The sequence below is a fragment of the Notolepis coatsorum genome, assembly GCF_963971535.1.
Source record: "Notolepis coatsorum genome assembly, chromosome: 11".
Classification (NCBI taxonomy): Eukaryota; Metazoa; Chordata; class Actinopteri; order Aulopiformes; family Paralepididae; genus Notolepis; species Notolepis coatsorum.
The window spans coordinates 86,612,586-86,634,402 of NC_140175.1; the positions used below are offsets into that span (position 1 = coordinate 86,612,586).

Below are 21,817 nucleotides of genomic sequence, written 5' to 3' on the forward strand. Positions count from 1 at the left end.
AGAGAGACACAGATAGATATGAGAGAGAGACAGATAGTAAGAAAGAATGAAAGAGAGAGAGAGAGAGAGAGGTGGTTTAGGGTAAGGAAGACCAGAAAAGACGAAACCACATCCACATCAGCATGGGGCTGAGCTCCCGCGACGCTTCATTCCAATGCCATGATAGTCAGCGGTAGAAAGTCTGGTGCACAGCTGCACATGTGCTGCTAATAGTGTTGGCTAAAAAGAAAGACAAGACAAGGGCCTTCGATGACAGAGAGAGTGGGATCTCCTCTACCCCCCCCCCACACACACACACACACACAGAGGGAGGGGAGGGGTGATAAATCACCAGCTAACTCCCATACTCCCCCCCCCCCCCCCCCCCCCCCCCTGGTCGTCCACACTCCAGCGGTTAATTTCACAGTATCTGTTTTTGTCAGAGATAATTACACCGCCGGCCCTATTGATTGGCAGACAAAATAGCTTTTGTTGATGGAACTGTCACATCTGGTCACACCTCAACGTGCCGCCAAGCTGAACGGACGTTAAACCCCCCCTCCTCCCCTCTTCCGTCGCCACCCCCGTGATGGACAGACATGGAGAGAGAGAGAGAGAGAGAGAGAGAAGAAGAAGAAGAGGGTCAGGGTGTAATTGTTTGCTACATGGGTATGTTTGCCTGGGTGGGAACCGGGGTTCTCTCGGGGGGATGGATGAGAGATTGTGTTGCCTGGGATTACCTTCGCTCGGCAGTGGCGTATTGACTCAGCTCTACTTTCATTGTCATTTCACTTCCCACACGCTGGAGGCGGTTATGGTTAGTTTACCATATTTGAAAAGCGTCAGATTCAGACGAGGGATGGGCGGCGATGATTCAATATTATGGTATTGGTATCGTATCGTGATGAAACTATGATATCGTTGCGCACAATTCTGTCATTCTACATTAATGATAACAACCACATATTAACACAAACGTCTCTCTCTTTCAATATTTGAGGGGATGTTATTTGACGGAGTTGTGACTGTCATCATCCAAGGGTTGTCAGAGAAGAGTAGTTTGGGACGGGAGCGAATGGAGAGGATCCAAGCTTTCTGGCAGACAAGATAACTGCACACAGTGAGTTATGACAGAATCATTTTTTCCAAAGAAAGAGGAGCCAAAGGTACAAGAAGAGCTGCCAAAAGTTAACAACTCACGTTATGTTAGTTTCTCGGTCTTCCCCATCTTCCCCCCCCTTGCTCATACACACACAGCTGTCCGTAGATGTAAAGTTATTTAACAATATCCTGCGCATATATTTCACAACGTACCGACACACAATAATGGGCTGATGACTTAAAAGAACTCGCGAACATTTTGGGAAATTTGCTTACCGTCTTTTCCAGAGAGACAAGAAGATAGATACCAGTTTCCTCTCTGTGCATTCAGTAGAAAGCTATCTGGCTGCATGTTAGCCTAGCTTAGCACAATGAATGGAAGCGGACATGACCGGTTAGCCTTCGGGAGAGGTGTTAGTTGGACAATGCCTAGGCTAACCGGACATGTCCGCTTCCATTCCAAAAGCAACATTCAGTTTGGGTTCACGAGATGAGCGTATTCAACCGACTCCAGGCAGTAGTCTAATAGGTGAATGAGACATGGGAAAGGACTCTTACCGATTGACAGCATCGTTGATAAATAGAAAATAGAATAGAATTTCTCCAAGGGGATCAATAAAGGAATATCTTATCTTATCTCTTTGATGGCCAAACATGTAATATTACGTGTTTCACCGCCAACGCTTGAGCGCCACACACGTAATAATACGCTTTTGATCTTTTTCCTCTGATCCCCGTTCTAAACCATCATCCGGATCATTCTAGCCGTCCCTGGCTCATTTGCCTACGCTGGAATTGCAATGCCGATCGAATCTCACCAGGTGGCAGTACCTTTTGAACTCTGATAGAAAGGAATCAGGAGAGACATTGAAATGAACTAGACTATCTAGACTCGCTCTGAAGGGGAGGAGCTCTTGCAAAGCAATCGCTAGCAGATCTGCTCGCCTCAAAACCTAAACACATGTGTCCCGTAAACACATGTAATTACATATAAACGAGTAATCGTGATCGCCAATGGGATCATTGGAATTATTCTTTTTGGAGTACCTCCTGGCTAAGGTAAGGAGCCCCTATGTCTATTTTACCGAACCTGAAACATGTTTCTGTAACGATCACAGTGGCTTACTTTACCGGACATAAACCAAGCTTTTTCTAACAATTGGATTTTCGGGGTAAGACTAAGGCTGAGGTTACACCTTTCGTATCATCTTCGAATAATATAGCATTGTGGCTAGAAGCTAACGTTAGCTCACGCTACTTAGCCAGCATCAAAACTGATGATATCGCGAGCTATCAGTAGTTAGATAACATTAGAGACAACGCTGTGTGTATTAAACAAAGGTGAATAGATGACTGGGCCATTTTGTTTAATGCTTGTTAAGTTGAAAGAGGAACTCTGAGCTAACAGGGTCTGAATCCTGATAGCTCACGTTAGCCAGTTCATCCAATCGGTAATGCTAGCAGAATGAATGGATGTAAACTTTATTTAACATATTGCATATGGGTACAATACAATACAATACGGCTCAATACAAACAATTGTTAAGGGAATGCAGACTGTTGTAGCTTGGACTGGGGTCCTTATAACAATAACTTGACAACACATGGTAGCTGAAGCTATTTGGGACACGGAGCTCTGTCCCACTCCCAAACACACACACTGTACACACCAGGGCACGCAGATGGTATCTACTGCGCATGGGCGTTTTCGCAACAACTGCTCCGTGCTGACTACACGCTGTATTCCTGGCGTTTTTTTTGCGTATCTCCAAACGCAAACACAATTTTGCGTTTCAGCCGTATCCACAAAAAAACGCCAAAAAACGCGTTTCTGTGTAGATAGGACATGATACGTCGTCAAAAACGTATAAAAAAACGCCAGGAATACACTAGTCTAACCTCAGCCTAAGACTACCCCCCCCCCCCCCCCCCCCCCACCCCCTTGATGATTTTGTGAAGGTACATATGTACATGGTATATACCTTTGATTTGAGAGTATTTGGGATTTCAGGGAATCAACCAGAACGATTTGGGCTTATTGCATATAATGCGTCCTATCTCGCGATCTATGGAAAAAGACTGAATTGTTTTGGAAATGGGCGATGTTTAGCGTGTAATAAACTACAAACTATTTTTTTTATATGTTGGACTAGAAATAGTGTCTGTCAAATGAGCGATACTATTGTCTCCATAGAATAGAATATACAATAGCTCCGCAAAGATTGTGAAATATCGTGAACATTTTCAAGAAAAGCTGGCGCTAGTCAGTGCAGATGAGGAAAAGGGCGTGGCCATGAATGAGTTAAGGGTCCAAAATGCCGAACGCCCCCTTTAAATACAAAGCAGGGCGTCTCTCTGTCGGTGAAACAAGGTGTTTTCTCTGATGACATCACCATCTCTCTCCCACAAGCCGGTGAGTCACACACCTGCTGTTTACAGTTTCTCACTACAGAGGCCTGTTGTGTGGAGGAACACACCCAGCGAGAGATGAATCAGCCTTGGTGATGAGCCAGACAACTGGAGGACACAATGGCAGAGATTTCAATAGTTGGTTCCAGGGTTGTAACCATATGATTGACGTTAAAGAAAAAAAAATTCTGACGAGGAATTCAAGCGAAACATCCACCAACCAAACTTAATTCACACGACACAAGGCTTCCCCCCCAACATTTTTTATAGGGGTGCAGCAACAGTGAAAGCTTGGGGCCAGCTTAGAAACAGGCGTGGCATTGTCTAATACGTGATTGCTCTGTCCTCAGTTTCTCTGTTCCACTGTGTATGTGTGTTTTCATGTTCAACTTTAAACTATTGTGCAACCGTATACACTGTATTATATAAATTACTTAGTTGGAACTTACCCCCCTGTGTTTGCCATTTTATTTCAAATGTTTTTTAAGTTGCAGGAAATTACAGTAACCACCGCCTAATTGACTCAGCAGCACCGTATTGTTGGAAAATGCTGGAGAAAGCTCTGCATGAATTATGACGCAGAACGAAGCACGTGGGAGTAGGACTGTCAATATTAAAACCTGGTCAAATTCTTTCATTTATTTGCATTTATCTTAATTTTTTTGGACCTTATGGTGTTCTTGTTCTGTTCTTGACTTATTGTTATGTTTTCTTCTTGACTTGTTTAAAGAAGACCTGTACGGCCCATGGGGACATTAACGTGTGTTGTCGGGCCTTATAAATAAATTTGATTTGATTTGATTTGAAATGTTAAATATTCAAACTTGATGTGGTTAAATTGAAAATTGGAGGGCTGTTGTTAGCCCTTCTATTCATTTCAGAGTATGCATGCTTTTCCAGTAATCATGCTAAAAGTAACTAATTGTCCCAATTACTGAATTAATATCCCTAAAACTGAATCAAACCATAAACAAGGTGGCCTGTTGGGATGTTAGATCCTAATGTAAATTTTTTTTTGATTTTATGTCTGCACTTTATATCTTTTTCTGTTGTGAAGGACTTTGAGCTGCAGTTTCTGTATGAAAGGTGCTATACAAATAAAGTTTATTATTATTATTATTATTATTATTATTATTATTATTATTATTATTATTATTATTATTATTATTATTATTATTATTATTATTATGGTCCAAGACAAAAAGAAAATATGAGTCAACACAAACAACTCAACAATTCCAAAAAATAGAGTGCTAAAAAACGTAAGATTTGTGATCATCAGGTATACAGTCTGAAGTTGCTTGATGGACAATGAACTGGAAAGATGGTAGAGGCGACACAGACCACCAAGGGGAATGTTCTGTGCATATGGGTCCATTTTCTGTTTTAGAACTGAGAACACTGCTATAAAATAAAGCCCAAAACAAACATTCTTGTTCACTGTTTATGACCATCCATTGTCAGCTCCAGACTTCCAGACAGGATGACATCACAAGTTTGAGTCTACTACTCTCGTTTCTGGCTTTGGGAGAGAGTAGATCATGTTCATAAATATTGAATCAACTTTCCTAGGCCATGGAAATAGTAGTAGCAAGGAAGCGCCTGATGCAGAAACAAAGTCCATATAAACTAATCAAATCGTATGGGCATAAAACCGGCTAGAAGAGCTTATCTACCATTACCAATAAAACGATTAGGTATGGACCAATATGTTATTTTTTCAGGGCTAATCCCGATACTGATTATTAGTTATCAAAGAGGCAGTCAATATTTGGGGTTGAAATTCAGTTGCAGTATTATTAGTAGTATTATTATAATAACACAAACCTGCCTTTAAATGAACAGTGTTTAAAGGGGCTATGCATTGCTATTCCTAGCACTATTTGGGCAACTTTACACAATTCCTGTGAGTCTATGTAACACATCTGTAAGGTTTATTCCAAAAATAATCATTGTTTTATATTTCTAATCTTGTACTCAAAACCAGCATTTTTCATCTCCAAGATTTCAAGCTGTTATTGGCTTGGCTCCACCCATACTAGCAGAATGCTTTGAGTGACAGCCACCCACCAAATAGCTCCGCCCATCTCCCCATCCTTCCCTCTCAGGTCTCAGGTGTTTTTATTTCGACATGCAAAACATATACCGATTTGACTAACTAACAGCATTAATAACAATCAACAATCATGGCTGTACATTATGTTTGGGATCCAGAGAGCGACCCACAGTATGATTCAGAAGAAGAAGAAGTCGATTTGCAACAGCGAGGCTTGCAAATAGTTTCCGATTGGTAAGTTGATTACACCGTTAGTATAATGGCTTGCCGAAATAACGTTACTTACTTGATCGATCAGCCAGCTTTTGCTTCGATAGCTTGCTATAAGTAACGTTACCTTGTTTACCTCTGACTAGTTGTGTTTTTTTATTGAGCAGTTTTTAATTATGACTAGCTTGCTTCAATAGTTTGCCAAAATGTTACTTTATAAAGAGCAGCAGTTATATACAGTGTACTTCTGTCGCGTCCCGTCGAACACACACACTAACGTTAGATTGTACTCACCCACCCCCCAAACAACAGCGAGGCTTGTAAATAGTTTCCGATTGGTAAGTTGATTACACCGTTAGTATAATGGCTTGCCGAAATAACGTTACTTACTTGATCGATCAGCCAGCTTTTGCTTCGATAGCTTGCTATAAGTAACGTTACCTTGTTTACCTCTGACTAGTTGCGTTTTTTTATTGAGCAGTTTTTAATTATGACTAGCTTGCTTCAATAGTTTGCTATAACGTTACTTTATAAAGAGCAGCAGTTATATACAGTGTACTTCGTTCGCGTCCCAAATAGTAGGTACAACTCTTTTGTTTAGCACCATCCAGGATGCCACCCCAGCATCAACAAATTAATTATATACCCCACCGTCGAACACACACAGTAACGTTAGATTGTATTGATGATAACATACCTCACCCCACCCCCCAAGGTTCCCCCCCACACACACACAGTGAACGTAGCTAGCAACAGTTAGTTAGTTAGCTGGCTAATTACGACATATCTACTTACTACTTGTGTCGGGTCCCGAATAGTAGGTACAACTCCTTTGTTTAGCACCATCCAGGATGCCACGCCAGCATCAAAAAGACCTTGATTGACAACGTCTTCGGTGGAAAAATGTGCAGTACAAACCCGAGTATGAGACGTTGCGACAGAACTAGGAGGGTCCCCAAAAAACGAACTTGTTCCATTGCTGGCGAAGTTCGGCATCCACGGAAAAAGCGTGCAAAGACGTATTAGTAGCTTTACAGCCAGGAACAGAACATGTTCTGCGGGGTTTGCTCATCGTGGAAGATATGCAAGTGACTGCACTCCTGTTTCTAGGTAGTGTACCACTCTATTCGAGGTTGAATGGGGGCGGGCATTAGCTCCAACCACAGAGCCAATCGCATCACTGTGCGCTACCCACAGCGCCCAGTGACGTGACTCAGGCCTTCAAATCAAAATGACCCGATTTACTAGAGGACGAGAGGGGCTGGGCTGAATCGGAGCAATCCGCCAATATGGTATTTAGACCCTAAAACACATTGATACGAACTCCTATTACTATAATATAATGCTAGAGACTGAAAAATGACATTTATAATGCATAGCCCCTTTAATAGAATACTTTGTAAAACATGGAATATTTTAACAATAACAACAATGCATGAGGGTCCCTGGAGGAGCCTGACCTTTGACTGGAGACTGGATGCTCCAGTTAGTTAATCACACTCCCTTTCACATCTCTTATCTTATCTTAACTTATCTTCAGAAGTTATGTTACCCATTTCTTCTTTCCTTAGTTACTTATTCATAATATTTCTATAATTTGTTCAGTTTTCCTTCACTGACAGTAGGCATGACATCCACTGAAAAAAACAAGAGCTATTATGACTACTGTAATTTGTGGTATGGTTGGCCCTGTTTATGTGTATAACTATCTGGTTCTATAGTTTATGGTATTGGCCCACTTTGGTTTGCATCTTAAATTAATTGGTAAATGCCTGCCTTTAGAAAGTTAAAGTCAAGTTAGACCGCGCTCACAATAGTTGACACTGGGTGCTGCAATCCCGAAGATATAAGTAGAACAAAGCAGGAAGCCGGACCAGCACTCTCAGGTTTAGACAAATTTAATCGCAGCCGGATACAGACATGTTTCAGAACAAGTGTTCCTTCTTCAGTGTTAATGGCTAGCTAACCATTAACACTGAAGAAGGAACACTTGTTCTGAAACATGTCTGTATCCGGCTGCGATAAAACATTTCTAAACCTGAGAGTGCTGGTCCGGCTTCCTGCTTTGTTCTGCCTTTAGAAAGTTGTCAGAAATGCAAGCTGAGACCACAGTGATGCATAAAAAGGTCTCAATCAGGCATTCCAGTGTCTCATTAAGTTAACTCCGCTAGAACATGAAGGACAACATTCTCTGATCAGATCTTTTTTATCACGGTTAAATGAACAGATGTTCCCTGCAGACTCTTTTGTCATAATATTGGTCCTTCCGCAACAGGAATGTGCAACACAATGCAGTGGAAACTCATTGTGGACACTACCAATGTGAATTTACTACGTTACGTGCGTTACAACGGAGCACAGCAGGAGAGAAGATTAAAAGAGGGGTGAATGGGGGGAAATAATGTTTTAGTCTGTCTACATTTGAAAGCCATCGCAGCAGTGGAAATCATGTTTTAATTTACCACCTGTTGACTTCATGTCATGAGATGGTAAATCTCAAAAGTATATATTTTTTTGGTCTGGCACAGTCAAATAATAATGGATTGCTAACATTAAAGGAACACGCCAACATTTTGGGAAATTCGCTTACGGTTTTCTCCAGAGAGAGACAAGAAGATAGATACTTGTTTCCTCTCTGTGTGTTCAGTAGTGTTTTTAAGTCATCAGCCCATTATTGTGTGTCGGTACGTTGTCAAATATTTGCGCAGGATATTGTTAATTAAATAACATTACATCTAGACAGCTGTATTTAGGATGTGTGTGTGTATGAGCAAGGGGGGGAAAAGATGAGGCAGAGATAGAAACTAATGTAATGTTACAGTGAATTGTGAACTTTTGACAGCTCTTCTTACTTGTACCAGGGGAGGAAACTAACTTTTTGGCTTACCAGCCAACTGGCGAGTATCTGATTTTTTTTACCAGACAAACTGATTTTTTACCAGCCAAAAAAAAATCGCTAATTGTGATAATTACTTCTTTGTATGTCTTCGTCTAAATTGATTTTCAATCATAGTAATAATCACGCCGTGTCTCTACTCTTTAAAATATTTATTAGCATAAAACATTAATAACAGTCTCTACTCTTCACAATATTAGCATAACACATATTAACATGAAAGAGGGATCTATTCTGGACTGGGTTGGGCTGAACTGGGCAGTGAAAGATGCTGGGTTGGGCAGTGAAAGAAAAAAACCGAAGTATGTTGTGAAGTGTATAGATAGATAGATGTGAAATGTATAGATGTAGCAGTACTGTCTATCTGTATGTCATATGTTATGATGAATTGAAAATGGGGGACCCTGATGTAAACAAGACGAAAGTCTTTCTCTGGTCTGCATCCCCTTAACAATTGTGTGTATTGAGCCGTACTGTATTGTACCCATTCTGCAATCTGTTAATAAAGTTTTCAATCAGTCAATCAAGTTAACTTTGAACCTCGGTTGTCAAGCCACGTCAATGTTGTGTATGCATCCGAGCATAGATATCTATATATATCTATGCATCCGAGTGTTCACTGTGCCTTTAAGACGGCACGGTGGCCTTACGACAGTGCTGTGAAGTACCTCAAGTGTTGTGGTAACGTCAGTTGGGTTGGTCTGCTGTTGTGCACTGGTTGAGCTTAGCTAGCCCCTTTCGTGACTGCGATGTGCAAGCCAGGGGCTTTTGAGCATGAAATAAAATGTCTAACCTTACGTCGTAGTCCGGTGCGCAATAGACTAACATACACCTCTGTAATTTAAATGTGTCCTTGCCTTGGACTCGAGAGTTGTACTAGGGTTGGATGCAGTTCCCCGTTGCTCAGTCTGTCTGTTTTCCATCTTCTGTGTTTAACGTTATCTGTTTGCGAGTGCTTCCTTGACTGATGGCCAGTACCACGGGACTTTTATTCAACATTCTATATTTCCGCGGGTTGGCCAGTACTGCAGGAACTTTTATTAAACATTATATATGTCCGCGGGTTGGCCAGTACTGCAGGAACTTTTATTAAACATTATGTCCGCGGGTTGGCCAGTACTGCGGGAACTTTTATTAAACATTATATATGTCCGCGGGTTGGCCAGTACTGCGGGAACTTTTATTAAACGTTATATATGTCCGCGGGTCTTGTGCAGTGCTCTCGTGGCACTGTCAACTCGCCAGACTGGCGAGTGGTCTTCATGAATCACTCGCCAAACGTAAAAAATACTCGCATTTGGCGAGTAAAGTGGCCTAATTTCCTCCCCTGCTTGTACCTTTGGCTCCTCTTTCTTTGGAAAAAATAATCTTTGAGATGTTGTGTCAATCAAGTGAAGGTAAATTAATCCATGCTGCTCTGTGGAGCTTCTGGCTTTTCCACATCTCTCATTTACTCACGGTAGGGAGTGTTGTTTGTTTCATTCTCCACATTTCAACCAATATGATAATGCTGTGGGTGGGGCATAGATTCAGACGATCAACCGCAAAAAATTATGTCTGTCATTTGATCAATCGTGACATTCTTTCGTGCCCCACCCTCTCTCTCTCTCTGAAGATGTTAGTGGAAGCATCATGTTCTCTCTCTCGCTCTCTCTCTCACTCTCATTGAAGGGTAAGGGTTTGCTGAGGACTTACATTTTCTTTGGAGAACACCCGTGTGAAGCAGAGGTATCGCGTCACCTTGGATTTGAAGAGGCCATCTTTCCAAAGGTCGGCATCCAGGCCGTCTGTCGTCGTGGAAACCTGGGGGCAGAGGAAGTGGGAGGAACAGTCATCAAACTGGAAAAATCAACAAGGCGCTCAGAGGACTGCGACGTCAAGGTCACGGATTCACTTTTAGTCTCACGGTGCAACCGAGACTGGGTCTGGTTTTCGGTTCGTGGCTCTATCGTGAAAGGCTGCAAAGACATCTTGGTGGCCGGAGACAAAACTCCAGGCCAATTTCACTACTCAACAACAACAGTGACATTGAATTATCATATGCAAATAGAAATTACGTGGGGATAATATGGGCATATCAAGGCAGCGCTGGACCTCAGAATCACATGAGGAATACCAAGGCAGCGCTGGACCTCAGAATCACATGAGGAATACCAAGGCATCACTGGACCTCAGAAACACATGAGGAATACCAAGACATCACTGGACCTCAGAATCACATGAGGAATACCAAGGCAGCGCTGGACCTCAGAATCACATGAGGAATACCAAGGCAGCGCTGGACCTCAGAATCACATGAGGAATACCAAGGCAGCGCTGGACCTCAGAAACACATGAGGAATACCAAGACATCACTGGACCTCAGAATCACATGAGGAATACCAAGACAGCACTGGACCTCAGAATCACATGAGGAATACCAAGGCAGCGCTGGACCTCAGAATCACATGAGGAATACCAAGGCAGCGCTGGACCTCAGAATCACATGAGGAATACCAAGGCAGCGCTGGACCTCAGAATCACATGAGGAATACCAAGACAGCACTGGACCTCAGAATCACATGAGGAATACCAAGACAGCGCTGGACCTCAGAATCACATGAGGAATACCAAGACAGCACTGGACCTCAGAATCACATGAGGAATACCAAGACAGCGCTGGACCTCAGAATCACATGAGGAATACCAAGGCAGCGCTGGACCTCAGAATCACATGAGGAATACCAAGGCAGCACTGGACCTCAGAATCACATGAGGAATACCAAGACAGCGCTGGACCTCAGAATCACATGAGGAATACCAAGACAGCACTGGACCTCAGAATCACATGAGGAATACCAAGGCAGCACTGGACCTCAGAATCACATGAGGAATACCAAGGCAGCGCCGGACCACTTCTCAAATAAGCCTCTTGTCTTTTCTGGTTTTAACCAAGAATGGACTCCTGGGAACGACTGTGTCCCGGCTGTGTCCCGGCCAACCCACGCCGCCCCGCCCACACACACAGAGCACTCTTCTGCCGCTCCATGGCAACGGCAGTGATGCCAGGCTCAGTGATGACACCGCCGCCCGCCATGGCACCGCCGCCTGGTTTCTGTAGGACATCAGTGAACACACCGCCGATCCCTGACATGTCAAGAGGTCACAGTGGGTAAACCAGCGAGGGGGGGCCCTCTCTCCACCCGACCAAGAGACAGTTGAAAGACGGCGGGGAGCACTCTGCTTTGACGTCGCGGTGGGAACTGCTCCGTGGCACAGAAGGCAAACAAAGAGTAGCACTGAGAGGGAACAGCTGTGTGTGAAGTCACTCACGTTGGAAAGGCATAGAACATGAGCCAAGCCGCCAATAATATAACCATACAGACCCTCATCTGCACCTTTGTTTACACTGTTTATTTTTCTATTCAGAGTTAATTATATTGTTTACAGTTTATTTCTCTCTCATATTTTTATGTTCAGATCTAATTGTATTGCCTATATTTATGTATTTCTACTGCTGCCCATACCTATACCCGCCCTATATATCCCTTTTTTTTTATTCTAAACACTCGCGCGGACCTTTGTGCCTCATCTGAGACCTTGAAATTGCAATGACGATTGGATCCCGCCATGTGGCAGTATCGCCTACCTTATGAACATGCATATGGGCCAGCTTAGTGTGGGTGGCCCCAGCCCCCAAACAACTAGGGACTCACTCTACTAGTAGGTTGCGAGCAGCTGTGAGCAGGACGACAATGGCGATCGCCTAGAGTGAACTATTGGATATTATGAAAAAGACTAAATGGATTATATGGATGATGATTATGGACGATAAGGTGCGTTTCCTAACGTTATATGTATTGATCCTGTTCTGATTCAAGACACAGTTGGACTCGAAGTGAGAAATGGAGTACCTCTAAAACAAAGGTAACGTCTATTTTACGTCTACTTTACCAAAACTCCATCATAAAACATGCGTTTGTATGATCGCAGCATCGGAAAACGCGTGTGTCTGTGTGTGCAGTCATAGTTCAGGAGTCACTGAGCTTTGATACGGATTAGGAAGAGCATGCCCCATAAGAAATGTGATGTGTCACATGTCTGCTCTGTGTGTTTTAGGGCTGTCTTAAATACTTCGAAGCTTCGTTCGATGGGCGTGGGCTTCGAATATTTTTTGCAAAATCAACTCTGCCTCTCTTTGTTAACTACAACAAGCAATGCTGTTTGTTATTTAAGATGAGGTCGGACTCGGCACTGACAGATGTGTTCATGGTGCTGCTTTTATAAAGCCTCAAATGACGGCTTACAATATTTCATGAAAGCAGTGTTTCGTTTGTCTAGGTTTAAACTTTACAGCACTGACGAAGTTGAACAAAGTGCTGTACAAGTCCCACAACATAAAAAAAAATTAAAAGAATTAAATTAAAAAATATGCCATATATATTTTTTTATCTCGAGGCTTCGAATAAAAATCGAATCTCGGCCCCGAAGCTTCGAATTCCAAAAAAAAAATTCGAAGGTCAGCCCTAGTGTGTTTAACTCATTCCCCGCCATCAATGAGTATACTCGCTATTGGCTGCCAATCATTGGACGCCAACAACGAGTATACTAGTTATTATGATCGTTATTTCTTTTATTCGTAAATCATCCAGGAAGGCTGTGGTACTGTGTGGCAATGTGTCTGAGATCGCAACGGTCCAATACCGCCGCCTGGTGGTATGCGGCCGATGTCGCACTTCCTTTGTAACTCTGTGTATGACTCTGTGTATCATTGAAAGTCATCCGGGCGGAGTTTTCTAGTAATGTGGATCAAGATCTTCACCCGATCGCATTGAATCGCTTTCGGGATGCACGATTAATTATGCTGTGGGGGGTTATGGCGTGGGCCAAATGGTATTGCATATATAGCTATAATATTTTAATAGTTATAGCCCTGCAAACAAGGTGAGCGACTCCCACCGTTTACAGCAGTGGCGGTAGCTACTACAGGATGAGGCTAATTCGTGGCGTCCAATGAGTTAATAAATGCCAACAAACTGTTCCATTCCTTTATGAAAACAGTCAAAATTCTAAATACTAAGACCAAAACAAAGATATGAAACTAGTGCTGTCAGGCGATTAAAAAAATTAATCGAATTAATTACAGGATTTGTAATTAATTAATCTAATTAATCACATTTTAATCACATAACCATTTTATGCCTGATATTCTATATTCTATAATCATATTTCAAATTGCATGTGTCCGGATGGCAGAATTCAGTACTGTATCTACAAAACCTTCTGTTTAATCATCTTCCATCTATTAATTTGCTTAGATTTTTCAGGTCTGGTCAATTTGAGCATAGTGTTATTCACAGCCAGTGCAGAGTGGCTAGGACTGGAGTGATATGTTCTCTTCTCTTTGTACGAGTTAGTAATCGAGCTGCAGAGTTTTGGATACGCTGAAGCTTCCCAATGGTTGCTTTGGGAAGACCAGTGAACATGCATTACAATAGTCAAGCCGGCTTGAGATAAAAGCATGAATAGTAACAGACACAGTATTTCTGACACTGGGAATACATTCCCTGAGATTCATAGATGTCCCTAGAATCAGATACCAAGAACGTGCAAATGGACCATATAAAAAAAGTCTGTAAATGTGTATTCTACGTTCTTATGGAATGAATGAGATAAAAAAAAGACATACAAAAATAAAAATAACACTTTTTTTTTGTAATTAATTTTGAGTTAATTTCCATAACGCGATAATTTGCTGTGTAATTAATTAATCTAATTAACGCGATAAACTGACAGCCCTATATGAAACCTGAGGTTAAGATTAAGTGAAATTGGAAAGAAGCAGGAACAAGCCCATGTCTGTCGCACAGTGTCTGTGGTATCTGCAGAGTTGTAGCAAGTGCTGAGCTCTGTGTTGTCAACATTAGCTAAAAAATTATCTGCAAAACACAAAGATCCCTAGTACAGTTTAACAGTGCTCAAGAAAGCACATACGATCATTTGTGACTCCACACATGTCCTTCATGTGTGTTTTGACTTGCTGCCATCAGGAAAGCGCTTTAGACAGCCTGCCTGTAAAACAAACAGAAGGACGTTTTGTTTTGTTCCAGAGGCCATTCGACTGGTGAATGGCTACAGTACAAGGAATGGTCAGTTCACTAATATGCACCCTTTGACCCTTGATTTAAAAATGTTTGACGAAAGTGCACTTTTTTTGTACTGACCGAATTTATTTATTAGACTTGACAGATCAACAATTTAAGGATCCTGTTCTAACAGTGTCATGTCTCTTGTCTCTTGTCCCCTGTTCTGTCTATGGATGTGCAGCTGTTTGCCGTATTCATGCCTTAAATTGCCCCTTGGGGGACTAATAAAGTTTTTTAATTGAATTGAATTGACGTAGAGGAGAGATGCCCAAATCCCATTGTAGCTGAAAGCTCTGGTGGAGCAATGCTGGGATTACAATGGATGATATTCATTCTGCTAGTCTCAAAGAGGAGGAGGCGGAAGCAGGTTTGGAGGAAACGGAAATCATTAAAGAAAAGTCAACATCACTACTACTGAGACGTAATGGAAAACTCTTGAAGACACAGCGCCGGCCCCTTTGCACACGAGACTCAGCAGCAGATTATCAAGCAGATCCAGCAGAAGGAAGCTGAGGACAACAAAAGAATGCACTCAATGGCCGAGTTCCCATTTATATGGTACAGACTAAGAGCCCCATGAAGGAATTTAGTAGGGATGGGCAGTGGTGCAGTGGTGGTGCCACGCGATACCATGCCATCCCAGCACTTTTCTGAGCAGAAGTACGCGCGTGCACAAAAATGCGTTCACAACTTTCACTCGACTCGTCGTTTGTAGTTTGTATTTACTTTTCTAGTTTAAGTTAATTAAATTAAAGAAATTGTAACTACAATATTGTATGTACAATTACATTTAAAACATTGTTTGTTTTTCAACCATATCTGTTGAAATTTAATTTCTTTATATATTGAAGTCTACATCCTGCTAGCTTCTCAAGTCTATTTCAAGGCAATATTTACAAAAACTAAAACTAGTAATTTCCTATACAAACATGTTTCCTACTATTTATGCATAATAATCATCTGTTCTGTGCGCACGCGAGGGAACATGTATGCGCGCGTGCACGTGGCGTCATTTAAACAGAGTACAGGCACTTCTGATATTACGACTGCACCCATGGGGATGGGCATGAGTAATGTTCTCCCAGATCGAGTACTTGCATGAATTACCATACTTTTCGGACTATAAGCTTTCCCCCCCATTTTTCGACCCTGCGGCTTATATAATGGTGCGGCTAATCTATGGATTTTTACAGCTAACTGGGCGCGCTCCCTCAGCTCTGTGACCGTCAGATCAGACTCCTAAATCTGCTGCAGCAGTGCACGCCTTGCCGCTCCTCCTCCGCCTCACGTCAACAAACCATTAGGGCAAGAGTCTACTGTATGAGCAGCTCAGGGCTCCTCTTTAAACATAACTGAAGCATTAAACAAAATGACCCAGTCAACGAACTATTCACTTTAGTTTATTTATACATGAGGCGTTGTCTAATGTTATCTAGCTGCTGATAGCTCCTGATATCAACGTCTGATATCATCAGTTTGGCACTCGATTTTGCAGGTGCTGGCTAGTGCTGGCTAACTGGCTATCGTTATGAGAGCTAACGTTGCTACCTCCTGTACCCGGCGCTGCTAACTGGCTATCATTATGAGAGCTAACGTTGCTACCTAATGTACCCGGCGCTGCTAACTGGCTATCGTTATGAGAGCTAACGTTGCTACCTACTGTACCCGGCGCTGGCTAACTGGCTATCGTTCCCGTTTAAACAAAAATGTTAATAAATGGGAGCTTCCTCAAACAGCCATCTCTTTCCCGACAATCCCCTCTGTGCACAAACCCTTACATATGGTAATTAAACATTAAAACACCTGCGGCTTATAGTCCAGTGCGGCTTATATATGTACACATCATTCAATTTAGCTGCTGCAGCTTATATTCAGGTGCGGCTTATAGTGCGAAAAGTACGGTACAGGAGTAGTGCTCGAGTAATTGTTTAGGGAAAACTATTTTTAGTACGCATCTTAAAGCACATAGCAAATTGCGCAGTAGCAATAACAAAATATATTGAGTCACACACACACACACTACTAGGGGTGGGAATCATCAGTTGCATCACGATACGATACGATATCGATTCTTTGGACAACGATACGATATTTGCCGATATCACAAAGTCTGCCACGATACGATACGATACGATTCAATTCAGGTGCCTGCGATCGATATGAGGCGATATTATGTGCCCATTTAACACAATCAGATCAACTAAAAAAAGGCTACGGAAATATCAATTGATGTATTTATTTTTGAGCTCTTCCAGACATTTAAATGAAAAACAATCTATTGTTTTTAATACAAATAGACCTCCTGTTCACTTTTGTTTTTATATATTGAGCTTTAACACACACACAGACACACACACACACACACACACACACACACACACACACACACACACACACACACACACACACACACACACACACACACACACACACACACACACACACACACACACACACACACACACACACACACACACACACACACACACACACACACACACACACACACACACACACAGTCCCCCACAGCCCCCACCCCTCCTCCTTCCAAGTCCCCTCTTCACTCTCCTGTTCTCTCTCACGGTTAGCTGCTTAGCTTTTAAGCAGCCAACGCGACGTTCATTTAGATATTTAACGCGACGTTGGCATAAAGGAATGGCGACGATGCAACGCCTGTTATATGCATTTGACCCGTTGCGGGGAAAAACTGCACAGACTTATATCGGCTCGCAAAATAGACGCTCTGTAGTGCTTTAGAGCAGACGCAAACACTGCTGTAATGTATACACGGAGTTTCACAATACTGGGCGCCGGCGGATATGACTCGCGGGGATTTTCAAAATAAGAGTATCGCAATATGAATCGATCTTTTTACGTTGCGTCGATCCTATTTGATTATTGATAATAGATCGATATATCGATCTGGATCGATGTATTGTCCCACCCCTACACACTACTGATGATATTATGTATCGCTCCACGGACATAACAATGCACAGCAATATACACGATACTTAACACTATGATCGCCGATGACGTGTTTAGACGTCATTCCTAGCCATGTTGATTCTGCCGAAGACGCTGTAACTCGTCTTTGATGTCAATAATTCAAAAATCTGTGATCGAAATCATATTTCCCCTCCGGAGCCCTGAGACACACTGCAAAGCTCCACTCAACTCTCTAGCGGTTCAAGAGCGCCATCTGGTGGCCGATCGGCAGATCGCCAACCGGAAATTACCCTTTGAACCGGTAGTGCTCATCCATATGTGGTCCGGGCACTCGCTATCGTTACAGAGACTCCGTCTTGACACAGTGAACATCGATCGGTGCAAATAACTCGAAAAAACAACATGATTTGGACGTATATACTATTATACAACCTGGAAATGGATCGGGCATTTCTCTATCCCATAATAGAAACAATTCTGTTCCATGCTCATCTGCCAGCGGCGCAAGGAAGCCACGGTAAGATTCAGCGTTATATTCGAACGTGTTCCATATAAACTGCTATGATGAACATATGACCCACTCTGGATGAATCATCTAACGCTGCCCCACGGAATTATAAACGATCCCCCGCCCATCCGGTCATCATCAGATGATATGTAGTAACTCCTAGAAGCACATCCAGTTGACATTTTTTATCTCGCACAGATTCCTACCAAACTGTATTTGATCATCAATATAATGCATTTAGGGCTATAAATCACGTTCTGAAGAAAGCTGCAGAAAACGATAAAAACATACTTATACTTTAGACCATATTTTAGTATGAATATGTGAATGAAAAAGTTTAACGTTGCTACACCCTGAACAATACATATAGGACATTGAATGGGCCATAATAATGGCAATTTAGCAATAGAATTTAAAAAGTTATAGCCCTGCAAAGAAGGGGAACTTCTCCATAGACAAATAGAGATGGCGAGGGATGGTAAATTATGAATTTAACCCATGGCGATCAAAGTGTTAATGCATATCATCAGTGAAAACAGTCCGTTACCAACGGAGAGACCCGCTGCAGACAGAGTGGAGGTAATGTAATTTACCTCCAAAGAGTGAGACATAATAAAATCGGTAGTGTGCGAGTGTTTCTGCACAATATGTTGTTATTGCCACTGCCATGCTCTTTAACTCTTTCACGACCAACAACGTCTACATACGTTATTGGGCGCCAACGGTTAACACATTGGGTGCCAATCACGTGTTAATACGTTTCTGGGCCCCAACCGTTGAGTGCCAAACGTGTTAATACGTTTTTGGATTGTTTTTCCTTTTTTTCGATATTTTTATTCATTATCCATCCAGGGAGCCTGGTGTCACCATAGAGAATGAGTCTGAGGTTGCAAAGTGCAATACCGGCCGCATCCAGCTAGACGGCGGTATCGAGCACCCTTTGAAACCTTGTATCTTGGCCTGTGCGTCGATCTAATGTCTGAGTCGTTTTTTTTGGGCAAGGGGAGCGGTTATAACGGTCGGATTGAGAAGAATCAAATGCTCCCGATGCATGATGTGTGATGGATTATGTTGGCGACACGATGGACATCAATACTTGGAATCGCGATCAGATAATTGGAATATTCTTTTTGGGGTACATCCTAGGCAAGGTAAGGGCTATATGATATCAATCTTGCGTTGATCCAAGCATGTCTTCACCTCGATCCGAACGTGTGTGTGTAACGTTAGTCCACAACGTATGCCGTTGGTGACGATCAAAGCATAGAAAACTACCCCCCCCCCCTTTCATGCATTCATGATGAAACATAATACCTATGATATAGATTTGATTTGAGAATAATAGCGGGTCCAGGCAAGAAACGGCAACGGTTATAGTATAATACAGGCATAAGGCTATTCCTCAGCATTTCGGGAATTACCCCAGACCGATCTAAAAACATACTTATATTCACCACGGTATAACGCGCGAATGTATGCATGGAAAAATTATCTCTTTTTTGCATCTTGACCGGAAGAAAGTCACTGTCAAATGACCATAGTATTGTATCCATAGCTATAATATAGAATATAGTTATAGCTCTACAAACAAGGTGACAGACTCTTATCTTTTAAAGCGTGGCAGTGAATAGATGGGGCCCGAAAAAGGCATGGCACCCAATGTGTTAACTGCTTCTGCGCCAATAACGAGTTTACTAGTTTTTATGATCGTTATTTCCTTTATTTGCTATTGCCATTCATAATTTATCCAGCAAGGCTCTGGGAGACTCTGGACTCTGTCTGATATTGCAACGGCTCAATACCGCCGCCTGGTGGATTTCGGGCGATGTTGCACCCACTCTAAACAGGATGGGGCGCGCTCTGTGCATCTGTGAATATGTTCCGGGCAGAGCTCTCTTGTTATGTGGATCCAGACAAACACTCTAGTGCATTGGATCGCTTTCGAGACGCAAGAATCAATATGCTTTCGGCGTTTATTGCGTCGTACAAACGGAAAACGGATCTAGCAGATGGAAATCAAATAATTGGAATATTTTTCCTCCAGACTCATCGGCCACAGGTAAGAGGAATCTAACCTTAATTCCAGCTCGATTGTCCATTTATTTCATTGCAATCCATCTGATCAACGTATGATGTCGTACTAAAGAAAGCCGCTACTGACAATCAAGGAATCATAAACGACCCCCCCCCTTCATGCATGATAGAGCATAATGTATACCGATCATATGCATTTGAATGTGTTAATGTAGCGTGTATAGCAGACCTGGGCATTGTACGGCCCGCGAAAGATTACATGATAATAATTTTTTTATTTTTTATTTTTTTCATGTCAACGTTCACACGCACAATATACGCTTAGGAGACATGCTCAGAAGATGTTGGTTCTCTTTGGATCCACCTACATATGTGAACAGACATTCTCAGTCATGACGTTTACCAAGTCCAGGTACAGATCCTCTCTCACTGATGAACATCTGGCAGCTGTGCTTCGCATCTCCACCTCAGACATGCAACCTGACTTTGATGGACTTGTTAAAGCTCAACAGAGACTGGATTTCTCACACTGAATGAAAAAAAAAGAACTGAAGAACACTAAAATGTGGAAATATAACAAGTGAAATGGGACACTTGATATATTTTTTTCTTTTTTTTGCACAGTTCTGAAAACATTAAATGTTTAATATAGGCATGTAAAGTAAAAAAGGCTACAAAACTGGGACACTTTTCTTTACACAGTTCAGTGACATGTCTTGTTTATTTTTGCTATAAGATGATGTGATGTCTTTAGAAAGCTAAGAAAATCCTTGTTTCAATAGTATATGAAACTTAAAATGCCCTTTGTTATTAATGTTTCACATTTTGTTTATCATTTTGGAAATAAATTCTATTTGAATAAATTATATTTTTGAAAGCTAACCTCACCTTTTAATTGCCAAATAATAACATACACTCTTACCAGGGGTCAAAACAATGCCATTTACTGCTTTTTATATAGAAATAAAATATTATGCATAATTGAGTTTGGAATTTTGGCCCGGCTCCCCAACATATTTTCAGTTGCTCATTCGGCCCCCTGGGAAAAATAATTGCCCACCCCTGGTGTATAGGGACGAAACGCCAATCGATTATGTATAATATGCATCAGGGCCTATAACTCGCATTCTAGGAATGACTGCAGACCACTCTAAAAACATACTTATATTCACAATGGTATTAACACGTATGACTGGAAAAATATAACGTTCCCACATACGGAACGATATATACCCAATGTTGAATGGGCCATAATAATGTCGATATAGCTATAATATTTAAAAAGTTATAGCCCTGCAAAGAAGGTGAGCGACTCCATAGGCTTACAGCGCTGGCAGATAAGACTATAAGATGCTCAAACTGCGTGGCAGAGATTGTGTTAAGGGCCATTAACGTATATATACGTTTTTCGATAGTCGATTTTAATATTATATTTAATGTCACAGACCCGTATGTTGCCGTTAAAAGGCATACTGGGACACAGAGGGTGCAGTACCGGTCGGATCCTGCTAGTAGGCAGTATCGAGAGTGCAGTAAACCTTGTTCCAGAC

General features: G+C 42.0%; 1 protein-coding gene across 2 annotated transcripts in view; it reads right to left on the reverse strand.

The window, feature by feature from the left end:
- mvb12ba (multivesicular body subunit 12Ba) overlaps positions 1–21,817 on the reverse strand; it is an 83,465-nt gene that overhangs the window by 42,057 nt on the left and 19,591 nt on the right. For both annotated transcript variants that reach the window (XM_084324306.1, XM_084324305.1), the window contains exon 3: positions 10,347–10,454. In XM_084324306.1, the coding sequence (XP_084180432.1) occupies positions 10,347–10,454 (108 nt within the window). The remainder of the gene's footprint in view (positions 1–10,346; positions 10,455–21,817) is intronic.